The sequence below is a fragment of the Lutjanus erythropterus genome, chromosome 7, assembly GCF_056507025.1.
Source record: "Lutjanus erythropterus isolate fLutEry1 chromosome 7, fLutEry1.hap2, whole genome shotgun sequence".
In the NCBI taxonomy this organism is placed as follows: Eukaryota; Metazoa; Chordata; class Actinopteri; order Lutjaniformes; family Lutjanidae; genus Lutjanus; species Lutjanus erythropterus.
In genome coordinates, this window is record NC_139323.1 from 25,994,463 (window position 1) to 26,011,562 (window position 17,100).

General features: G+C 38.0%; 1 protein-coding gene across 20 annotated transcripts in view; it reads left to right on the forward strand.

Annotated features, from left to right (window-relative positions):
* adgrl2a (adhesion G protein-coupled receptor L2a) overlaps window positions 1–17,100 on the forward strand; it is a 126,828-nt gene that overhangs the window by 47,867 nt on the left and 61,861 nt on the right. For all 20 annotated transcript variants that reach the window (XM_084723328.1, XM_084723334.1, XM_084723329.1 and 17 more), the window contains exon 3: window positions 5,061–5,274. In XM_084723328.1, coding sequence (XP_084579454.1) covers window positions 5,061–5,274 — 214 coding nt within the window. The remainder of the gene's footprint in view (window positions 1–5,060; window positions 5,275–17,100) is intronic.

Below are 17,100 nucleotides of genomic sequence, written 5' to 3' on the forward strand. Positions count from 1 at the left end.
CCTCAGGCCTAATCAATGGAGAGAGGCTTTTTGAGGTTGTTTACGACCAAGCTTTTGGTCCATGATGCACAAACCCAGCTGGTGAATAAAGTGCGCTTAGAGCACGGCAATTTTGTTTGATTTCCAGAGATTTGGACACGAAAAAGTGCTGTTATTACAGGACCTGTCATCAGCGTGCTTGAAAAGTTGCTAGTGTATTTCACTAGGAGTCTTGTACAGTATTTTTGAGCACACATTTATCTCCTCGTTGCTCCGGTCTCTGTTTTCCTACTTAAACAGAGAGACTGCATCCGCTCTAAATCATAAAACCAGAAGCCCAGATTGTAAAGGCTCTGCAGAGTGATTTAAGTGTTATAACAGTGTTCCCGGGACACAGAGTATCAGTGGGTTTGGCTGCGGATTTGGAGATCAAACTCAGAGGTCTTACACATGGCCAGCGAACCAGTTCACTCGCAGCCACAAAGTAGGCCAGTGCAAGGTAATGCATCCCACCCAGTCATATGTAACTGCTGCCCAATTGATCCACGTGAAGGCTATGTGACCCATATTCAATTTTTAATTATCATGGCAACCGTCTTTGATTGCAGTGCTTTGAAAAAATCATGCTAAATACTGTCAAGGATCAACCAAAGTTGGCAGAAGTCTAGCAGATGAAGGCACAGTAGCAATGTGGGGGTTTTTTTATGTGTCAATGAAAACACTAACACCCAGAGGAAATGATGCTGTTTCAAGTTTTTGAGAGATCTTCTATATACAACTTGGTGGAATGATTTGAGGGTCTAGCAGTGCTATTTTGTTGCACATTTTAACAATACGATGACATTACTTATAACCATGATAATTTTGGTCACTATACACTGTAGCAAATGAAAAAGTTGAGAAAACTCAAAATATAAAGGCAACTTACAGCTACTTGAGTCCAACTCAAGCTTCTAAGTTTTGAAGTTTTACCAACTACTGATAAATTGTAAATTTACTTTCGTCCTTTAGATAACATTGAATGTTTGAGTTTTAGAACCCCCCCACCCCTCCAAAAACACCCTTATATTTCAAAACTGATTGGGTAAAGTCAATCAAATGAAAGTGAATAATGGTCAATATTTTTATATTTTCAGTTAAATTCATTTAATTTTCAGGCACCCAAATAATGATATATAAGGATAGCAGAGTTTCAAAAAGTCAAGTTTACCTAAATAAAAGTAAATTATCCCAACTAAAGATTATAGGTGGGAAAAAAAAAAGTTTGAGTTTGGCTCAGAACTCAAAAATCTATTGCAGTAAGTTGCGTTGAGTTTGAGCTGTCTGAACCTGTTTTTTTTTTTTAGTGCCATCATGAATTTTTCATACTCTCTACTACAATATTGTTACAGTACTGATACTGGTAAAAACATTGTGATGTTTGATGTAGTCTATATCGCCCTTCCTGTTTGACAGTTAAGTCTACAGCAATAAATACGATATACACGATACATACACACACATATATATCGTGTCGGTGTGTGTTTTTTATGCCTAATGCAGTGCCTTTAAGGGTTTCAGGACAATATTTGTCATTGTTTTTGGTTAATGTATTTGATTTAATAAAGTTACTTTTGAATTACACTTTAAACATTTGAAAAATATCCCTTTAAGGTTTTTTGAACAAATAAAAAATGTGCGATTAATTGCGATTAACTACAGACAGACATGCGATTAATCATGATTAATCAATCAAGTATTTTAATTGATTGACAGCACTAATATATATACATATATACACATATATATATCTCGTGTCACTGTATAGCTTAAAAATATTGAGATATTATTTATAAGCTGTATTGCCCAGCTCTAACTTACATATAAATATATATTCTGATATGGCATTGGATACAGCTCTTTATAGGTATTGAGGTATAATATGTGATTTTCTTTTGCGTCTAGCCATTTCAGTTCCTATACTTATATTCTAAAAGCTTGTAAATGTGTCAGCTGCATCATATGTGGACAGTATAAAAGGTGTCTTTTTCTCTAATGAGACTAACTCGTGAGAGAGAAGCAATAGATCTGTCTCCATTGTATCCATCTGCCATTTTCAAGTCATGGTTTGAGTATGAAAATTGTAATGTGGCATTGACTGATGTTTTACATAGGGTCTTATAGTTACTACACATTGTACTGCTGACTTGTGATGGAGCTATGCTGGAGTGCGTTGACATGAACTCAAGATTGGCTGTCAAGTCGTGTTCCTAACACGGCATGTTTTTTCATTTTTTCCACTTGGGCTTTTTCTCTCAAGCCAACGTCTCTGATAAATTGTTTATCACCTTAAGCGTTTCTTTTTGACTCCAGAGAGAAAAGGGGGCTGCAAAAATGAAATATAGCTGAAACCGATCATATTTGAAAGGCTTTCTTTTTTTCATGCCTTTTGGTCACATGAGAAAGTTTGCTGTCAGAAAGAGCAAGTAGAGGAAAAAAAGATCCGTCCCTGATGATTGTATGCTCCCAAACAAATAAAGTCTTAGAGAGTTTAGATAGGCCAGCTGCCCTCCCCGTACAGACAGATCCTTTGTTTACTCTGAGCTCTTCACTGAGAACCTTAGAAGTCCTAGTTTCACCTGATTGGTGCACAAATGGAGGATCAGGCAATACAAACTGACATTTATCTTCCTTAGTAAAATACCACAGTAGTATTTCCCGGTGAGGGGTGCAATACAGAATGCTAATCCCCTGCTATTGTAGCATAGCATTTTAATCAGACAAAGATAATTGTATTGGTAGTTAATTGATGAAGCATCCAATAGGGTAAAATGAACTCAGCCTTTCCAGGCCAATTTAGCTGTAGCTTTAAGTAAACTGTTGCCACACAAAGAACATTTCACAAGATGACTCATGAAAAGAAAAAGTACTTTGTAATTATAAACTGCACATATGGATCGGTCCGACTTGTCCAGGTGCCAAACAAATTAGCGCATGAGAAGTAGTAATGGCATTTTGCTTTTTCTTTCTTTCTTTTTTTTTCCTTCTTTCTCCTGTGGCTGTGAACTAAACCTCATTAGGGAAATAGAGGCTTTGGAAACACTAATAACACACCCATCAACCAAGTTGCAGGTAACAACACTATTATTCAAAGAGGTGACAATGTCACTGCCTCATGCAAGGAAGCTGTAGTTATTATTCAGTGCCACCACTGGTTTAGTCAAAGTCCACAGAGGTGCAGCTGGCAATCTCTTTAAGCTCTGTGGCACTCTTCTCTAATACTTGACATGTCATAGCCGCAGAGAGCTGCTCTGACTAAAAATATCCCACATTTTTGTTATAGTTTATGTACAGTATGTAGTTCACTCTTAGTTTAAGTATGGCTTTTGGCATTGTTCACATTTGCAGAGCACAAAGCCACAATATTGATTTCTTTTCTATTTTTCCTACCCCCTCACCCTGCCTGACAGACACACACACACCAACACACACACACACACACGCACAAACTGTTCTTTTTTTTTTCCAGCCTTCCAATAGTCCGCCCTTCGATTGTCGGCACTGCAAAGTAGATTAAATTACACTCATGTTGTACAGATGCTTGTTGTAGTTTTTCATTTTGGATAGAAAAATGAGCTTTGCGAGTAAACCACAAGTCTCTTGTGATGACAGTGTGTTCCCATATTGGAATGAAACACAGGGCAGCAGCGTGGCGAAGAAAAAAAAAACTGTTTAAAAAACAAAAACGCATTACAGAATAAATTCTTAATGCAGTTCTCATCACATCAGCCATCGGATTTGTTCATTAGTGTTGTATCAGTGTGCTTACTGTACACAGACGGCCTTAAGGGGTTACAATGCTCCAGACATTTTAGCCGACAAACTACACTTTAATGACAATTATCGATTTTTTTCAGGACCAGTTAGGCACAGGGATGACATACTAGCACCATTAGCTCACTGGTGCGGTTGAGATCTGAAATGTTCACTCAATATACTGATGTATGTCAGGCTAGTAGAGCAATCCATGGTTCACTATCCACATATTCATCTCGCTAAACAGTTACAGCCTTTTGATTTACCTGCACAAAAATGCTGCTTTTGTGTTTTGTCTGTTAGCTACCTGCCTGTGTCACTGTTTCAGTCTGCAGAGTATTTATGTGAGGTTTATTTTAACATGTTGTGTGTGTTGCTGTCTTTTTAACTTTTGATACCTTTTTAGCCCCTCCACTCTTAGAAATAAAGGTGCTAACGAAACCATGAAGGGTTCTTCAGCTTGTCCCCACACTTGGTTGAACCTTTTATAAAGATTCCACTTAGAACCCCTTTAGAAAGATCTACCTAAAACCCAACGTAAAGGGTTAAACCAAGAACCATCTGTGAAAGGTTTTACCCAGAGAAGTCCCTGTGAGAAGTTCTACCTAGAACCCTGTAATGTTTTTGTAATAGTTCCACCAAAATGAAGGGTGGTAACAAGAACCCACCTAGGGCGTTCTACCAAGAACCCATTTTTATATTACAAGGGTTTTATCTACAACCTTCACAGGGAGTTCAACTGAGGACCCTTTTAAAAACCAAGAGTTTTATTTAGAACTCACAAGCAGGGTTCTACTGAGAACCCTTCTGTATTCCAAGAGTTTTATTTAAAACCCACTCAGGGGATTCTATCGAGAACCCTTTTATATTCCAAGAGTTTTATCTAGAACCCACTCAGGAGGTTCTACCCTTTTATATTGTGAGAACCCTTGATGAAAGACTTCGTCAAGAATTTCATCAATCCTTGAAGAACGCTTTCTTTCAAAGAGGGTTCTCTAAATTAAAAAGGACCCTCGATTGACCACTTATTCAAAAAAGAGTTCTTCGCAAGCAAATGGTTCTGAGTAGAACCTCAGTCTTTTGCTGGGCCTTCATTGTACGTAGGAGTTTGTTCTTAATGACTTACCTGGTTAGATAAAGGTAAAATAAAAACACCCAGCACACGCAGCTCTGACATCACGTGTCTCCTGCCTTTCATTCCTTCTTCTTCTGTGTCAGCGTGGCTACACTTCTCCGTTCGATTTGCACTGATAGAGCCCTTTTTCTCTCTGTCTGTCTTCCCTCAGGGTTTAGTCGAGCTGCCCTGCCATTTGGCTTAGTACGGAGAGAGCTGTCTTGTGAGGGTTACCCCATCGATCTGCGATGTCCAGGAAGTGATGTCATAATGATCGAAAGTGCCAACTATGGCCGAACAGATGACAAGATCTGCGACGCCGACCCTTTCCAGATGGAGAACATCAACTGCTATCTTCCAGATGCCTACAAGATCATGTCACAAAGGTAAAACTGCAGAAATGTCTGTGCACTACCCCCAAAATTGATTTCAAAATGTGGTATCTGCCAAAGTTACAGGACCTTTAGAAAATAATTGACAGGGCTCAACGGTAACGGTTGCCTCGTTGCCCTGAGCAACCAGATATGGACCACTGTCAACCGTTTTCGTTTTGTCTGGTTGCCCCCGGTTGGCATCCCTTTTTCCTGTGCTTAAAAAAAAAAAAATCCTCCACATCCCTTTCGCCTTTGGAGTAAAATCTTCCGCCAAGGAGAATAACAGGGCTGCCGTCGGATTGATTTACACCATCGAAAATAGCAAAACTGAATGCAAGTGTGGAGTAGAGAAAGAAAAGGGCAACAGTAAGCTGTCAGCATCAATAACCTGCAAGACATTAATGTTAGCACCAACACTGAGACAGCTCAACCTGATCGAAAGAGAATTAGAAAATTCCATTAGAACTTGGGGGGTGAAGTGGAGAGAAAACAGATTTTTAAAACAGAAATAAGTCAAGAGAGCACAGCAAAAAAAAAAACCACACACAATACAATGGACATCAAACTCACATTTCAAAATATGAGCATAACAAATTAACTTTTCAACAACACTCTCAAAGCCGTTTTCAGTCTTTCTTCATTTGACACGACTGACAAACTGCAGATCTGATCCGGCTCACAGGAGCTAATTATTCTGTCTATTGTAATTTACTCTGTTAAATACATTACCTTGCAAATGTGCACTCAAGATTAAGTGTGCTAACATTAGTCTATCACTGTTAGCTTTGTTTTGCCGTATTAGTGAAGCTGAGCCACTCACTGTGTATGTGTGTGTGAAGTATGCAGAGTGTGTGTGTGTGTGTGTGTGTGTGTCTATACAATGAGATAGAGAGAGATAAAAGACATCAGTATTATATAAAATTTGTTTTGCTGTTTTTCGGCTATAGGGCAATATGTTGTCAATCCACTCATAAATAATTAGAATTCACCAGCTGTTGATTGTTGCAGATTTATATTAAAGGTTCACATGTGGTGTTGGTGGTGTTGAACTTTAGCTTCTATTGATTGGTATATCTCAATAAACATCAAATATTTGGATTCCAGATAGAGTATCATTATTTACCTACACCTGGTAGTTTAGTACAAAAAGTGCTTCACTTGAATCATTTCCCTATGATGGAAAATAATAAAGTTCTCCTTCTCCTCAGATATTATAGATAAATGATTTTTAGGTACTGGACTATATTACCATTGTGTTACATATAATTTCCCACACTACACTTCCACACACACTGACCAATATTGTATTTTTTTCTACGCTACAACTACTTGAAAACTAGACTTAATAGTTTTTCAAATTTACTGCGGATTTAACTTATAAAACATTTGATTAGTTTATAAAATTCTTTGAATACTGTATATTAAATAGTTTGCTGCAGCTCAATTAACTACAGCATTAAATTTATGCTTACATCTTAATGCATGAATCAAAATATATAATAGGGCTGACTGATACTGGATTTTTGGGTTATGGATGCTGCTAAAGTTATTAGGGAGTAAAACAATTCCAATATTGTTGATATAATACAATATACTGCAGTGATCCTTAAAATGTGCTCATCAAACACCTCTGACAAAGATATGTAATAAAGGCAGGATCATTTTATTTTTTCATAAAATTCAGCCTATTCAATAAAATCAATGTACATTATGTTCTGTCAAAAATAAAACGTTTTCGTATCGTCACACAGTGGCCAACGTATACACCATTACCAATGTCGATGATATGGCTGTGATAGGCCGACACGTATATTTGTCTGCCTCCAATATATGATAATATAATATAATGTAAAATTCTGCATAATGAATTTAGTTTTAAATTCAACAACAATTATTTACATTTTGTTGAAAAAACTTGACCTAAGTCAAATTTTGATTGAAGGACTTTTACATGTAATGGAGTATTTTTACAGTGTGGAACTGCCACTTTTACTTGACACTTAAAAGCATAATATGCAACATATTCCTAAAAACACCATGTTTAGACTCAGAAACATAATCCCTTTCAATCATCACTTATGACCTACTGTAAGTGTGTGGTGATATCTGTATCTGCTGAGACCCTGTCATCTAACTGTATTTCCTTATATTATTATTATTTTGCTGTGAATAGGTCATTTTACTACCTTTGGGAAAATTATTTAAATGCCTCCTCACATGTCCTGATATTTCCTTAACATATTGCTCTTCCATCTTAGTTGGTCAGATTATGGGCTGACTCTTTGCAGGACCTTAACCCGTACAGATTGATCACTAACCTCAGAGATGTCCCCTCACTCATGTTCAAAGATTGAACAAACCCACGCGGAGGCGCATGGACTGGCGCGCACACGCGGCTCAGTAGGGGTCCTCTGGTAACGCCGTACACATGAGACCTTATACATGAGACCAGTTGTCACATAGGGATGCCAACTGAGCCAAAGTGCACAGGCTGGAATGACATATGAGTGCCACAGAGAGAGATATTGGGCGGTATGAGGCCGTCAGCAACTTTGGCAAGCTGCCTTGGGAAATCAAAAAAATAATGAAATAAAACAGTAGAGCCCTTGTATTCAGGGGGTTTATTGTCAAGCCCTATTTGATGAAGTCAGATAGCTGACTCACATTGTCTGTCTTGAAAGGCTGCAGCCTGCGTGCTCCCCTGCTTGTGGCCCTGTGTATTGTGCTGCCCTCAGCCTCGCTTGTACAAAAACAGTCCACTGAAGCACAAATACTGACCCAGCAGGAGCCACCTGACAACAAATCCCAAACAGTCTCGTGGAAAATGCTCTCTCCACCACTGCCGTCTGCAGACAGGACCGGGGTTCATTCCTCATATGCATATCCTGAGAGCACCAGAGGGCCTCAAGTTCAGATGTTATTTTAAATGTGTTTTTAGCATTTCAATGTCACTGCTGAGCTATTGTGTTCAGAGCAAAGAGAGAAATATGTGCGTTCTAAGAAAAGGTCCTGTGATAAAAAAGGGTGTCTCTCAGGTGCGTGGGTTCAAAAATCACACAAAAGGTGCCTCACTTGAGTTCACATCAGGTACGGCAGGAAGAACTCCAAAAGAGATCAACTGACGCAAAAAAAGTGACTCGCATATATTTACATAAAGTGCCACACAGAGATAATTTGTTTGTCAGTATGCAAGTTCTTGTGAAATATATCACCATGGAGAGTGAGAGAGCAGGTTTATGGTCTTATTTATGTGGAAATGAGCCATACAATTTAAGATGCACAGTTTAATTCCTATATCATAAAAACATTGTGTGTGTAATCAGTGCAGAAACTTAAAACAGTCCTCTGTCATGAAAATAGATTCAAGGACAGCTTGACAAAGGCCCAAGATTGCATATGGGACTAATTAGTGTTTTTTTTTAATCTATTGTCCATTTATTTACAGGAATAGACTAAAAGGAAGCAAATGTAATGAAACAATGACTCTGCTGCCAAAGATAATTATCCTCAAACAAGGAATGTGGTGAATTTTCTGCCTGTTTGGAATGAAATGTTTGTTTGCTAGGAGGTCTGAGTCCTCCACTTCTCCACAAGTCAAAACTCTGGTCTGGCTCCTGCTGAGGCGAACCCAGCTGAAATGTTCCATATGTGGGGCAATCCACCGCACTCTTACGAACAAGGGTTCTTCCTGAAGGGCTGAGGGTCTACTCAGAACCGTTTGCTTGTTTTTTTGCAGAAAGGGTTCATCAAGGGTCCTTTATAATCCAGAGAACATTTTTTTGTTTGTCATTTGTTTGGGTTCTTTGTCCAATGACATAAAAGTGTGAGTTCTAGATAAAACTCTTGGAATATAATAGGGTAGAACCTCCTGAGTCGGTTCTTGTTGGTACCCTTACAGAGAGAAAGGATTCTGGATACAATCTCCAGAGAGGGTTCTTGATAGAACCATTACACCCTAATACTTTAATAGATGGTTCTAAGTGTAACCCGTTATGTTGGATTCTGGGTATGACTCCCTGAGGACTAGCCAAAGATTCCTTTATGGTTCTAGTCAGCACCTTTATTTCTAAGCGTGTGCACACACTGTGTATGTTCTTACTGTACCGTCTCCATCAGTAAAGGACTGAAGAGCCCAAAATATTTGTTGCCATAATTACCCCGGCCCACTAATTTAAGTGTGTGGGGAAAAATGACATTAGCACTTGTGTGGAAAACTGTGTTCACTTTTCAACATCCGAAATTGATGTGGTCCTGAAGTGTGGAGAATTGGATTGAGGCTTCGCTGAGTTTGATAGATCCTGTTGGCACTCCAAGTTGTTTTTATAACTGGCTGGCATATTATATTCATGAGCACAATGATTTTATGAAAATAGCCTTAGGACTGTTGTGGCTCAATTAGAACATTCAGCTGCAAGCAATTAGTCGACTCAAGTGGGTGATAATCTGTACAGGAATTTTTCACGTGGACACCTCCCCAGCAGATGTGAAACTGCATGGCAGTACAGTTTGAAATAATTAATTCATTGATAATAATATTCAGCGAGGTGATTTTTCATGTCCTTCTTTTCAGGATTTCTAGTTTAATAATTACATTCCTTCATCTGCACTGATGATAATGATAATGACCAAACCAACCACAACACATTCTCACCACACAGATAACATCTACTAGATTAAAACTGTAATTCAAATGTGTCGGAATATTATTTTGTAATGCACTTAGCTGCACATGCACTAACCATCTGGCGCTTATTGATTTAAATCTGACCACCAGTGCTTATCGCAGTAGCTTGAGGAACAGTAAAGACGACAATGACACATTTTGACTAATCATCCGCACAAAAAGAAAATATTAAGATATACAATATGAATAAGTGGCTTACATCTATTGATTTCTCTTTGACTAATGAGCTTCATTGTAAGTATTCGATAACAAGGTCATTGATCGCTGTAACATAACATGGCTGGGTCCTGCCGAGCCGGTGGATCATGGGTTTTCCAACGAGCGTATCATTGACAAGAATGATCAAAGCAGATAGCTCTCGAACAGAGGACGTGAAATTCATTAGTGGGATTATAGGACAGAGTCGGACTCAGTTGATTATCATTAATAATTATCACGAAAACGATCGTTATCTCCATTGGGTGTTTGAAACGTTCTGTGTTGTGATGGCATAGCTCAAGTGTGACAGATTTTTACAAATATTATTAAGTTTTCAGGGTTGGTAACAGCTGATTTGTGAAGTTGAAATGACCTGGTAATGTTAGCATGTAATCAGGTGTATTTTTCATGTTCTTGTCGATAAATGTGAGGCAGATCTGGAGCCTAAATGATGCTGCTTACACTATTTATATCAGTGACAGGACTGCTTGCATGGCTCTCCGAGGAGCTCCATTGTTGCCGCCTGACAGCACGCTGCCTTGTTCTTTCCTCTCTGTACACACACTCTGTTGGTGTTTATTTAAAGCACAGCAGATTAAGATTTCATAAAGATCCAGATTCAGCTCGGGCGTTTCAGAGGGGTGTACACAAGTTCATGAGGCATGAAACTGCTCTCTACTCAACACTATACTGGTGATGATGTGCTAAATTAAAAAGTGCAGAAACAATCATCAGTGATCCTCATTAGCCAAACAACTGATCACACCAACAAATAACACTAACACTGGAATTAAATTATATCAGTAAAGCCTTTTTGTATATTAAAATGTGGGGCATGGATTTTAAAAAAAACATGTTATATCATGTTTTATTATTATGACAGTAGGGTCAGGCAACAGTCATACCATATTTGCCATGCCATTTTTACCATGGTAATTATCACTTCAACTGCATTAGACCGAGAGTCTCAAACTCACATTATTTTTTCCCTGTCATGCTGTGACTGGCTAATACTACTGTGCTCTGATTGGCTGTGAGCACTAATGTAGATATCAGCAGTTACCAGAAATTTAGCGAGGAGGGTTTGGTGGATGATTTGATCAAACACAGGACTCTCACTCAGGAGGCTAACTGTCACTGATAACTTTCTGTAGATGACTTTTTATTTTTCATTTTTTTAAAACTAGTTTCAGTTTTCAGTTGCAGTTTGGTTATGTTTAGGCATAAAAACTAGTTGGGTAGTTTTAGGCAAGAAAACTAGGTAGGTTTAGGAAAAGATCATGGTTTGTGCTTAAAAGAGACAACGTTAGAAAAAAATTTTGGCAACCACAAGGACGCATCATAGAGGCAAAGAGTACTAGCCAATCACAGTACAGTAGGGCGGGACTAGGTGGAACAATCTTGGGGGAAAAAGTAGTGTGGCAAACTTAAGCTCTGAGGGAGTCATCTAAAAAATATTAAATAAATTTGTGGACACATAAGCAGGGGCATATCCAGAACTTACTTACTGGGGTTTGATCCAGTGATTCTATTGTTGTGGCAAAAAAATAAATGTAAAGAAAACTGAGAATTAAGTAGCCCAGTCGAATACATATCTCTCCTGTAGTAAACTGTTGTGTGGGCAGAGAACACCTTGAAAAAAAGTACAGGGCATGCTTTTTTGGAAAATAACCTTTTAAAGGCTCATTTCTAGTTACTGTTAAGTGTGTATTTTCATCTGCCTGCACTCCTCTTGACTGCTGATTTTGTTTGAGTGAATGATTAATCATTGACTTGTCAGAACACCGTTTGTTTTTTAATGGGTACCCATGGCAACGGCTCACGCACAGCCCGCTCATTCTGCTGTTTTATAACAGTGTTAGATTTTCAGCAGGAGACGCGGTCGGTTCAGAATTTTGTAGCGCTGCAGCACATTGTTGACACTATGGAAACGGGCCAGTAGCCTATAGGCTATTAATAGAAAATCAAAATCATCTCTCAGGCAGGAGAACATGGTGCCCCTCGGGTGAACTGTGGCTGTGAGTTTGACACACGTGTATTAGACCACTGTGGAAGTCAATGAGCAGGACTGCTTTATGGTCATTTTGGATTTTTGCATCAATGTGATAATGTACCTCAGGTATTTAATTGGCTGGGTTTTCCAAAAACAGGCACCCCAGTCTGATTATTAAACAGCTAAATTCAGCGGCTTTTTTAATGCAATTGATAATGTGTGTAAGATGCAGATTTCACACACCAGTGTTGTTAAGTGATACCCTTTTTACAATCTGTATCTAAAATATGTCACGGTACATACACTTTATATTTTTCAGATGAATCAGACATCTAAAATCACATTTGGAACATTTGCAGTAAAACTAAAAATTGGTGTCTGTTAATGCCTTTAAATAGAACTTTTCAACATTCAACCAATGAGCGTTTTGGGTGAGACATTAAGTGGAGACTTTTAAATTAATTTATCTTAAAGGTAATCATATTATTTAAAAAAAAACCAGATTCGGATAATTGTTAAAATGCTGGACACTGATACAAAAAATTGGTGTGTTAGAAAAAGGTCACATACAGTGTCTATAATTTTAAATTAGGCTTTTTTTTAAAACCTCTTATCAACAGAAAAAGACCCTTTTATGTCAAAGTGAAAACGTAACTCTACAAAGTGATCTGAAGTAATTAGAAATGTGATGTAAATATACTGTGAGATATATGTTTGTGTAAGTATTCACTCCGTCTGTGACAGTTTTTAGTGGATAAACCTGAGGCTGCAATTACAGTCTTGAGTCTGTGTGGATGAGCTTCTATCAGCTTCTGGACACTATAATTCTTCTCCTTCACAAAAACCGCTCAACCTCTGTCAGGTTACATGGAGGTCATGAGTGGACAACCTTTTTCTAGTCCAGCCACAGATTCTTGATGTGGACTCACTCCAGGACATTGACGTTGTTGTTTTGAAGCCATTCCTGTGTAGCTTCGGCTTCATGCTCGGGTGTACCGGCGTTGCATTCTGCCGTCTTATAAAGGTCACTTTCAGAGCTGCAGAATGTCACAATAGTACTCCTATTGACTTGAGTGGCATGACGATATACCTTTGCTGGTTTGAAAATCAATAGGCAAGATGGACGGATGTGAGTCAGACGGCCTCCCTCCAGCAGACTCTGTAAGAGCCTGGTATCCCCCCGCTGAGCACCATTGGCAGCTCCAGTAAATATAGCATAAACACAAGCACATGACAGTAATTACAAGTTTTACCCGGATATTGGGTCAGACCTCAAGTTGAAAGCAGGATGCTAATGGTTAATTTCTAACGACCTATTTCCTGAAACATTATTGGGCCACCCCCTTAGAAAATGCTCTAAATATACTGATATTGGAGGTGATTATACATCAAGAGTGTGTGTGTGTTTGTCTGTGTGTGTGTTTTGTGTCCTGCTTGCAACAGATTGTTTCTTTCGCTGCCATTTTGTGGCCCTGGAAATGATTTAATTTTTCAATGGCCTGTCTGCCATCAACAGGCTTGCCTCTTGAGAGAGATGTCTGCCTTGATAATTGTGCCATGAACCTCATCAGCATTTCAGATGAAATGGAGCTAGACGGGTCACTTTGAGTTTAAGAGACGCTAATTTGATTGAAATTCAAACTGGGAGCACCAGGAAGTAGATTGTGCCTTTTTCTGTAATGTGCTCCCCTCACTCATGTCGCTTTTCTCCTCCAGTTACACGGCGATTGTTTTCGCTGCCGATGCTATTTTTTATATTCTGAATTCCAAGTGGCTGCTGAGGCTTCCTGAACGCTATGGAGTGTTGAGGGATGGAAAACTGAGCAGCGGGGGCAAAACAATCTAGGACTAAACAATTAAGGAGCGTCTCACCCTTAGTCTAAACTGGTTGTGTCACATGAGCAACATGACATGTCACATGAGACACTTTAAGTGGTTATGAGAGGTCTTCATGTTTGACCATACTGGTTCTATTTAAAAGCAGTCAAAGGCATAAACACAAGACAGTTTACAATTATTTCTAGAGCCTGACAAACACTCGTTTTTTGGGTCTGTTGCCAATATTGATGTTAGGGAGTAGAGATGTTAATGATAAATCATTAATCGATTAATCGGCATTAATGATTTAATTCAGTAAATCTGTATTACTCAATAATTGATAATTAATCAGCAGTCTAGAAATGACAGTAATTGCATCATATATGACTTTTTTTAATCTAGCAGAGGCATTTGTTGAATAGGGAAATTTAAAATTAGAAAAAAGAAAGACAAGAAAAATATGAAAATTAGGAAAAAAGAGATAAAACTTATTTCAGCTGATTAATTGGTTGTTTGCATTTTCAACTATCAGTTAAGGAAAGTGCATAAAATTTCTAATCTTATTAGGGAGCAAAAAAAAACTCTATTTCTATATACTGGTCAATATTGTAATGATCTCTCAAACGTGGTTATCAAACACTGGGGACAAAAATATGTAATAGACACAGGACAAGAAAAATGACCTAATATGCATAAAATACTGCATATAAAACAAAAAATACTAATTAAAAAACCTGCATTATGTTCTGTCAAAAAAATAAGTTTTCCTATCCGATGCTGATGTAGATCCATATATAGCTGTGGTAGGCTGATGTCAGCTGACAGTAGTGGCCAACTGTTGGACTACATACAGACTTTTTGCAAAAGCATCCCAAGCTTTTTGGCTCATATATTAATATTATATCATATTACTAAAATTTAACCTGTCAGATACTGGATTTTTGAGTCCAAAATCAATATGGATATTCAGGAATTTTGAAAGTCCCGTAGTTGCACATTTCTATTGGCAAAAGCATTTTTGAAAGGGAATTGTGTGCTGAGCAGGACGTTTTACAGTTAAGAAATAAAAACTCGTCAGTGGTCTCTGGTGGGAAAAGTATGCAATGGTTGTAACAATATATTTGTGATACTAACTACAGTGCATTTGTTCTTTATATTTAAAGAAGGGGGGTGCATATGAATAAACTGTAAAATAAAATATACTTAAGACAAAGCTGAGTTGCAAGCTCACACTGATCTACTGTACACAGAAGCGTTGATTAAAATGACGTAGTGTCTGTTCCTAAAGATGGATTAGTAAAAAACAGATCTGAATAACGTTCTCTTATAATTTAGTCAGGCCTTGTACCTAACTAATGCCTTTTACCTCATTTGTTAGTGGAAATAGAGTTTTTCATACTCAAGGCAATTTATTATTCATTTAGCACATTATCTTCATGTCCAATTATTCCTCTGACATGCTTTATGATGGCAGTGGAAAAGGTTAAATTGCATGTGGATACATGGTATCAGGAGTGCTATCAGTTACACCTTGTTGGCATCTTATCGCGCCCCTTCCCGCTGTCAGCGGGGAGTGCTCATTTTTAAAGGAGATTTGCATCAAATCCAAGCAGCATTTTCTATGACACTCTAATTGTACTGATGTCTGCCTCTCCCAAAAGGTCAGAGATGTGATGGGATTACATTTGGAGTACTGCAGTGTGATTAACGGGGCTGCTCGGGGAAATGGAGGCAATCAAAGCAGAAAGTAGCTCCATCATATTTTAGTTTTACTTCAAGAAAAAATAGTTTACAATTTTTGGCACACTGAGAACATAACGAAATTGATAGAGGGAAACAGATTTGGGATTTTAGCCAATGCAGATTAGTCATATTCAGAGTATGGAGCTCTTAAAAAAAAATATATTTTTTTTTCTACGTGATAACCCTTTGTTCAACCCTCATCTTGCCAACATATTTAAATTACTGACTGACTACTAACGGGGGTCCCCCCAAGAATAAACAGCTGTAAGAAACAACCATCAAAGCAAAATGCAAACTTATTTCTTTCCTTTTATAGATTACTTTTTGGGGCTTTTTATGCCATTATTTGACAGAGACAGCTGAAGTGAAGGCAGGAAAGGGGGTAGAGAGAAAGGAGATGACATGCAGCAAAGGGCCACAGGCGGGAGTCAGTCCGGTGGCCGTGGAGGACTGACAGCCTCAGTACATGGGGCACACGATCTACCAACTGAGCTACAGGGGTGCCCCAATTATTTCTTTCTTCTAACAGTATTAGTTTTGTAATTAATGTCATCTGAAGAAAAAAAGATTATTCCTATTTTCATATTTTTCATATTGTTTTACACAAAAATAGACACTGTATTTAGTGCATCTGTCCTCATATCCTTCAAAATGACTGACACACTGATATTGTGTCATACTTTGAATTAGGACTAATAGCAAACATGAACTCAATCGATAAATACTTAAATGTATTAAAACTGCATGGCAGTATTGGGTGTTTTTGACTAGGATCCTCCGCAACACCAGTACCTTGGTGTTTTTAAAAGGCACCATTTAAAATGGAAACAGCAAAACAATTAATTGAAGGCATTAGGAACAAATTGATTGGCAAAGTCATAAAAAATTGTGATGACAGAATAAAGCATGTGTGACATAATTTGTTAGAAAATCATAAAGAACTGCATATTTTAATTGATGTAAGTGAATACAAAATACAACCAAACAGTTGGGTAATCTCCCTCCAAAAAAGGGTAACTTGCAATATTTTTGCTTCCAAAGTACTTTATATTGAGCTCCGTTTCCAACTGTCTAATTATTCTCTCTCTTGCATTATAGGATAAAATAAATTAGTCCTCTTTTTACTTTTGCTTCAGTAAAATCCTGTTGAGCAGTCAAGGTATTTATAGAAATAGAATGTTTCACTCTGGAGGAAAGTGGAGAAAAAGCTTCCTTTGACTTAATATTCATTATGTACATGATTAATTACTATATAGCCTCAGACTATCAAAAGATAGTCAGAGATATCATATTTTACATGTATTTAATTAGTGTGCACTTTGAGACCTGTGCCCTGGCAGGCCCAAATGCTGAACTTTTTATGGGAGGAATTTCAATTACATGCTCTCTCTCAAATTGAGGG